The sequence below is a fragment of the Carlito syrichta genome, unplaced genomic scaffold, assembly GCF_000164805.1.
Source record: "Carlito syrichta isolate Samal-C Ts95f unplaced genomic scaffold, Tarsius_syrichta-2.0.1 Scaffold315771, whole genome shotgun sequence".
Classification (NCBI taxonomy): Eukaryota; Metazoa; Chordata; class Mammalia; order Primates; family Tarsiidae; genus Carlito; species Carlito syrichta.
In genome coordinates this window covers 351,985-360,200 of record NW_007259867.1, presented here as the reverse complement: position 1 = coordinate 360,200, position 8,216 = coordinate 351,985, and the positions used below count along the sequence as shown (strand labels likewise).

Sequence of the window (8,216 nt, the reverse complement as noted above, 5' to 3'; positions counted from 1 at the left end):
CCGGAGCCCAGCAGGTCGAGGCTGCGGTGGCCGGGAGCGGTCACTGCATTCCAGTCTGGGAGACAGAGTGAGACTCCAACTCAAAATCAAAAACAAAACAAAACAAAAACAAAACAAACAAACAAGCAAAAAAAAGATGTGAGCCACCACGCCCGGCTTATTGTCTCTTATATTGGTTATGTTTTATGGTTTCACTTTCATTAGTCATAAACCTTGACTTCCATAAAAATGTGTAGATTTATATTTCATATGTATAAGGACTGTAATAAAACAATTTGATAAAAAAGGAGTCTTTATTTCTTTACAGTGAATGACGGCAAAACAGAGACCTATCTATTATGAAAGAGAATAGAGAATAAACAAATTTAGTTTTACTTAAAAACTAATTAGCCAACTAAGACTCTTGGTTTGCTTTTGTTCTGGGTTATTTCTCTTCCTTAACATCACAGACCAAGACATTTTACAGCACAGCACCTGAATAAACTAAGTATTTTTAAGTGATTTACTTCTTAATTCCTCTTAAACTGATTTCCTTTCTTTTTCTTTTTTTCCCCTGAGTCTGATCTCCACTCTGTCACTCAAGCTGGCATGCTGTGGCACAATCATGTCTCACCACAGCCTCAACCTCCTGGGCTCATGCTATCCTTCTACCTTAGCCTCCTGAGTAGTTAGGACTACAAGACCATGCCACCATACCCTATTATATGTTGATTTTTTTTTGTAGAGATGAGGTCTTACTATGTTGCCCAGGCTGGTATCAAACTTCTGGGCTCAAGTGGTTCTCCTGCCTCAGCTTCCCAAAGTGCTGGGATTACAGAAATGAGCCACTGTGTCCAGTCTAATTTCCTTTCTTTTTTTTTTTTTTTTGAGTTGGAATCTCACTCAGTCGCCTAGACTGGAGTGCAGTGGCTGCCCCCGGGCACCGCAGCCTTGCCTGCTGGGTGCCAGCGATCCTTCCTCCTCAGCCTTCCGAGTAGCTGGAACTACAGGTGCGTGCTACCACGCCCAGCTAATTTTTGATTTATTGTAGAGATGAGGTCTCACCAAGTTGCCCAGGCGGGTCTCGAACCTGCAGGCTCAGGCAAGCCATTTACCTCAGTCTCCCAAAGGCGCGGGATTACAGGCTGAGCCACCGAGCCCGGCTAATTTCCTTTCTAAAGGGAGATTTATATTTCTGATTTCATATCTTTCTTTCTCAAGGATGGAAATTATATTGTCTTTTATATTTTCACTCTATGTCTTCTTTTGATAAAGTCATATAAAATGCTTACTTAAAATTTAAAAATATGTATACTTCAAAATCTTTCTAGACACGCTGAGGTATTTTGGGGAGTTATACATCTAATAAATAGATATGCTGAAAAATAGCGTTTTGAAATAAATGATCTAGAAATCTTTTTGTGAAATCTGTATTAATAGCACATGAGTATTAATTCACATTTTGAAAGGGAATTATGTAATATTAACATTTTGCAAACATGATTTTCCACAATAAATGAAGCAGAAACAAACAAATTTGGTCAACTGCAGTTTTTCTTCCCCTAGTTTGTTTTTTGTGAAACTACTTTTCAGACTTACAGTTGTTAGAAATGGCAGGGAAAACGAAACAAAACATAATCCTTCAATTTACTTCTTCCAAGTTATTAAGGGAAATATGCAATTTTAAAGGGCTAACCTTTTACTTCCCTTCTTATAGATTGGAATTGAAACAGAGGCCATTCCTGAAGATATTGACGATCCCAAAGCCTACAGGTATGAGAATTTTTGAGAAATACAAACTAGGCCTGGGTTTTTGCAAAATAAACCAACATTTTGCAGAAGTCGACCAAGCTAAGTGAATTTCCAAATTATTAACTACTTTCTCTTATGCTGTTTCTGTATCATAACCTGTTACTGGTTTAAATTTCTGTTTTCAGTATTGAAAATGCTCGGAGAAAAAGAGAACATGATAAGTTAATGAAAGAAGTGGAAGAAATAAAGACGATGAAGAGAGAGCAGCTTAAAGCTCTGAGGGATGAGTTTTGCAAACTATTAGAAATGAATGAGAAATTACCAAAGCATATGCAGTTTAAACGGACAGTAAGCCTAAAATAAATTTGATTTTAGTTTTTTTGGTTTTGTTGTTGTTGTTGTTGTCTTTTTTTTTTGAGTTGGAGTCTCACTCTGTCACCCAGTCTGGAGTGCAGTGGCTGCTTCTGGCCACCGCAGCCTCGACCTGCTGGGCTCTGGCGATCCTTCCGCCTCAGCCTTCCCAGTAGCCGGAATTACAGGCATGTGCTACCATGCCCGGCTGATTTTTTGATTTATTGTAGAGATGAGGTCTCACTGCCCAGGTGAGTCTCGAACCCGCGGGCTCAGGCAGTCCACTCACCTCAGCCTCCCAAAGGCGCAGGATTACAGGCTGAGCCACCGAGCCTGGCTGATTTTAGTTTTAACATATGCTATTTCTGTATCAAGACTATGATTTTGCTAACAAGTAGAAACACTTAAGATCATCTCTAAGCTTTCTTTTATCTGGCCAATCAATATGTTTGCAGCAACTAAACTAAATACAATATGTATAGAACTCGACACACTACTTGATTTGGAAGCAAATGATCCTCTTTACATAATACAAAGTTGATTACTGTGATTACCTCACTTTTTTTGCTAACAAGATAAGATATAAATATCAGTTTGGATCTGCTTATCAGCCCTTGTTGTACCTAGCCAAAGTATCATGGGTAGATACATGTATAATTTGATTCTCTGTGGTTGCATTTCTGTAATTCATCAGATATCTTGCAAAGACAGTAACTGGTTGGTCTGCAAAATTTCTTTAAAAATGACTTAGTATAGTTGTAGCTATAATAGGGGTAATCACACAATTGTTTAAGCCAATTTTGTATTTGCTAATTTTCCTTTTTATCTATTTTTAAATTTTTTATTTTAAAGATATGGGGTACAATTCAGGGTTAGGTATACAAATGTTCATTATGCAGGTACCCTTGTTAATGAGGTGTGCCCCCACTCCCCTGGCAGTTTTCGACTACTGCCAATCCTTTTCTTACAGTATTACAATAATTGTTCAAGGTCTGCTTATGAGTGAGAATATGTGATACTCAGTTTGCTAATTTTTCTTTTAAGACTTCTTAAAAGCCCATGTACCTGCTAGTGATTTATTTTTCGCATTTTGTACCTCCTCCTAAATGGAATTACTAGTAAGTATCTAATCAAGTAAAAACCCAGAATGTATCATTCTGAATATACCCATGGCTTACCCAGTCCTGTAATTCCAGAAGCATTTTGCCAATTTCATATGAAAAATGCTTTGATGAAATCAAATTGATTAACTCATATTAGTTAAAATGCCAATTCATGGTGGTTAAAAGGCCTTTATGCTATTTACCTAAGAAAAATGCTGACACTTCCATAGTTTGGGTGATATAATTTAGTACCTGATCTCAAACCAGGCAAAGTGAGGACCAAAGGGAGGTCCAGACTTTACCTGTACAATGACCACTTGTATAACTAATCCTGAATTGTACCCCACATATTTAAAATAAAATAAAAAAACTGGATATAAAGAACAATGGAGGCAAGTATCAAGCATTTTGCACGCATAATTACTTAAATAAAACATAAACACTTCTGGAAAGAATAACACTACTCACAGTTTAGGGTAATTGCAGACTGATATTTTTCCAGGGATGAAAGTAAAAAACATAAGCTCCCTAAGTATCTTTATGGGAAAAAATGGACTCCTTGGTGAAGGACATCCAACAAAAACTTGGTGATGTCAAGAAGATACCAACAACTGCCATCTTTCCTGGCTGGGGTCACGCCAGAGGAAATGTTCAGCTAATGATAGCTGACATGAATGTCTACCATGTGCCCAGCCAGTTATGTAATAGTATTTTCTTTGAGAAGGGGAGTAGTTTTAAAAACTTAGTAAACTCCCCAAATATAGATAGCATTCACTACTTTTATTGTGGAAAAAAATCTTTAAAAAAAATTATTTTCTTTTTAAAATGTGGGGTACCAATGAGGGTTAAGTACATATGTGGTCATCATACAGGTAAAGTGTGGGTACCCTTAGGAAAAAAAACTTTTAATGTATAACTTTGTTTGTATTATTGTTAATTTCTGAGAACTTTTCTTCACATATTGTGGAGGTAAAGCCAAAAGGATGCTATTTTTTCTTTTGTAATGGAGCCACATTATGATATTTGGGAGAGTTATGATGCAGCATGAAATTGAGGTCAAAACTTTGAAATCTGTACCTTTATGAAAGAGAGGATTGATAAAGTACCCAAGTTGATGAACAAATCTACTTATCTGTAGGATTTTGATGTAGATTCCAAAATTCGTGCTGAGATTGACAAAAAAACAGCTTTCAAAATTCTACAAGTGGAAAAGGAATTAGCTTGGGAAAAAGAGAAATGTGAACTTCACCTAATGAAGCTACAGAATAGGTAGGATCCATATTTCCTAAAGTCAAGATGTTTGAGAGCACATATTTGAATAACGTCACTTATGGTGGTACCAATGAAGTGGCCAGGTAAGGGGCCTACTGAAGTGCTCCCTGGCTTGAAATTGCAAGGAACCTTCTTGTCACTGCTGCTGCTATCTTCCTGAGCTTCCTGCTTTCCAGTTTAAATGTGGGGAATTTTTTTATTACCTAGTAATTATGCAAAATGAGCAAAGTGGTAACTGTTGCAAATACATGTTTTATTTTTTCAGATTTCGTGATCCATTGGAAAGCGATACTATTGTGGTTCGTGCCATACAAAGTGACCACAAGATAACCTCTTATAGGCTGGTGCGGCCCTCTAGGTATTCCAGACTCCAACGAACAAGTCAATCAGAAAGAAGAATGAGCAAATTTGAGAGGTTTGAAAAAGAAGGAGCTGGAAGAAGGGAGAGCCAGAGAGATATAGGTAGCCTGAATTACAAGAAGGCTTATAAACAAATTCTTGTGTATGAAGACTTCAAAACTGAATTTTAATTTTTATAATTTATTTTAAATTTTGTGTGTGTGTGTGGGCGGAACCATTGAACTTTCTTTGGTGGCTTGAACTCAGACTCTTATCCTCCTTCCTTCCATGATGGTCTCCTTTGGAACAAAAAATCAAGAAAGATAGGGGTATGTGGTATGACTGAGAATGAGAGGCCACGCTTCTTCAATAGATTTCCATGCCTCTCAGGTGCAGTGTCTCATGCCTGTAATCCCAGGACTTGGAGAAGGAAAGGCAGGAGGATTGCTTGAGTCTAGATGGTGGAGGCTGTGGTGAGCCGTGATTGTGCCACTGCACTCCAGCTTGGGCAACAAAGTGAGACCCTGACTCAAAAAGAAAGGAAGGGAGGGAGGAAACCCTCCATGCCCCCTTTCCTATTTCGTACAGGCTGCTGAAGAAAACGTGCCCTTGTTACTTGACAGAGTGGGGAGAGTACTGGATACTGCCATTTTCTCACTTGCTACATCAATTCTGAAAGCTAGGATTTCCCCAGATGCCTGGTTCTAGGCAATGTTCCTTTTCAAATTCCTGAGCCACTCCCCAGAATGTGGGGCTAAAACATTGCATTTTGAAGTATTTTCCAAGAACACATGCTTTAAACAGAATGAGCTGAGAATACAGGTGGGAAAATAATCCTTGCAACTTGTTTCTTGTGGCTGCTCCCAAGATGACTGCAGATGAGTAGACTAGGACAAGAATTCTGCGGGATGGTTTGGAGAGCCCGGTCAAGAATAAATAAAAAGTGCTGTAGCCTAGCCAGATCTAGGCTATTGCCCAAGATACAATACTAATATGAGGAATCATTAACGTCTCCTTTCTGGTTCTAGAGTACATTCTGAAACCATTATCCTGGTGTTTAATCCTTTCACAATCTCTCCCTATTCTGTGTTTTTCCACACTTGTTATGTTTTTTATTATTAATTATTTTTAGACAGAATCTCACTCTGTCGCGAGGGCTGGAGGGCAGTAGTGGGATGATAGCTTACTGCAGCCTTGAACTCCTAGCCTCCAGTAATCTTCCAGTCTTAGCCTCACTAGCTAGGACTACGGCTTACACCACCATGCCCAGACAATTATTTTGTATAGACTGCATCTCACTATGTTGCCTAGGCTGGCCTTGAACTCCTGCCCTCAAGCGATACTACCATCTTGTCTTCCCAAAGTACTGAGATTACAGACAAGAGGCTCTGTGCCTGGCCAGTAGTATCTTCTTTTTTGTTGTTTTTGTTTTGTTTTTAGTTGGAGTCTCATTCTGTTACCCAGGCTGGAGTGCAGTGGCACGCTCACAGCCACTGCAACTCGACCTGCTGACCACAGGCTATCCTTCTGCCTCAGCCTTCCAAGTAACTGGAACTACAGGCACATGCCACCATGCCTGGCTACTTTTTAAAAAAAATTATTGTAGAGATGAGGTCTTGCCAAGTTGCCCAGGCTGGTCTCGAACCCTTGGGCACAGGCAATCCTTACACCCCTGCCTCCCAAAGCACTGGGGGCCTGCCTAAAGTGTATCTTCATATAGCTTGAATATGAATAGAGTAATTCTCCAGTAGATACTTATTAACTGATAGCATCATATATTTGATTCTGTGTTTCTGACTAGTGTTTCAATTGGCTGCAGGGCACTTCAGTTGGTATATGCCATCTCAAATTGCGTGTGTCAAGTAGGACTCCCCTGCTTCTTTCCCTTACCTTGCCATCATATCACAAACACTCCTTCCCAGCTTCCCAATGTCTATTAGTAGTCCATTGTTATTTATCTTGTTCTCTAATTGTTAAATGTATGTCTTATCTTGCCAACGTTTTAATAAGGTTCTTAAGAGCAAAAATTGTGACTTAGAAATTTTTATTTTGGCATTCCACTGTACTTTATAGATTTGTAAAGATTTATAGTAGTTGCTTAATAAATACTTTGAGTTATAAATTCAAGAAATTCTCTGAATTTTTTAATGTGGTAAGTTGAAAATGATATTTGAGAGTTTTGCTTTTATGTCTCAGAAAGACTGAAAGAAATGTTAATTCTCTGTATAGGTAGGAGTATTAGCATACAAGAAGACTCTGTAATAGAAAAAGGGAAGAAATTTCGACCTAAAACCCTAAGTGAAATTATGGTGGAAAATCAAATCGAGAAAACAAAGCAACTTATTTTAAAAGCTGAAAGGGCCCAACTTAAGATTCAACAGCGAAAAAAGGAATGGGAGGAACTGTGAGTTTTTTGTTTTGCTTTTTTAACATAAACTCTTATCTTTTAAATATACGAGCCCCTAAATAATATATATTTAAAATCTTTATTGACCTTGTTTTATTTAAGTTAAAAAAAAAGAGAGAAAGATATAGATTCAGAAGTGGAGATATTATAGACAGGTCAGGCCAGATACAGTGACTTATGCCTGTAATACCAACACATTGGGAGGCTGAGGAGGGAGGACTGCTTGAGCCCAGGAGTTTGAGCCCAGCCTATGCCACATAGTGAGACCTCATCTCTACAAAAAACAAAAAAATTATCCAGGCGTGATAGCACACACTTGTAGTCCCAGGTACTTGGTAGGTGGAGGTGGGAGGATTGCTTGAGCCCAAGAGTTTGAGACTGCTGTGAGCCATGATCATGCCACTGCATTCAGTGGGCACTCTAGCCTGGATGACAAGAATGAGACCCCAACTCAAAAAAAAAAAAAAAAAAAGTTTCAGCTCCAGGAATTGTATTTTGCTAATAATACTGCATAGTCAGAGTGATTTTTTAGAATTAAGAAATTTTTTTTCTATCCCAACGTTATATAAAGATATTCTTCTCCTGTGTGTTCTTCTAACATCTTATAGATTTGACTTTCACCTTTATCTCTAACCATCCTGAAGTTAATCTCTTTTTTAAAAAAATCTGATTGAAGTAGTTTTATTTGACAAGGACATCTTTTTGTTTATCTGCTACTTATTTACCTTTGGTGATATGACTCTTCATGTCTTTTGCTCCTGTTTGAATAAGATTATTGGCTTTTTTAATGTTGAGATTTTAGAGATCTTTATATATTCTAGGTACTAGTCCTTTGTTGGATATGTAATTTACAAATATTTTGTCCCAGTCTGTAGCTTGTCTTTTCATTCTCTCAGCAGAGCAGAAGTTTTTTAATTTTGTTGATGTCTAATTTATCAATATTTCCTTTTTTTTTTGAGTTGGAGTCTTACTCTGTCACCCAGACTGAAGTGCAGTGGCCGCTCCCGGCCACT

At 38.1% G+C, this 8,216-nt stretch overlaps 1 protein-coding gene across 1 annotated transcript in view; it reads left to right on the top strand.

The window, feature by feature from the left end:
• The window catches only part of LOC103275825 (cilia- and flagella-associated protein 44-like), a gene marked incomplete at its 5' end in the record, with an annotated part of 78,393 nt that overhangs the window by 34,380 nt on the left and 35,797 nt on the right, over window positions 1-8,216 (top strand). The window contains 5 exons of the mRNA XM_008073229.1: window positions 1,697-1,752; window positions 1,917-2,079; window positions 4,324-4,454; window positions 4,723-4,919; window positions 7,026-7,200. Coding sequence (XP_008071420.1) covers window positions 1,697-1,752; window positions 1,917-2,079; window positions 4,324-4,454; window positions 4,723-4,919; window positions 7,026-7,200 — 722 coding nt within the window. The remainder of the gene's footprint in view (window positions 1-1,696; window positions 1,753-1,916; window positions 2,080-4,323; window positions 4,455-4,722; window positions 4,920-7,025; window positions 7,201-8,216) is intronic.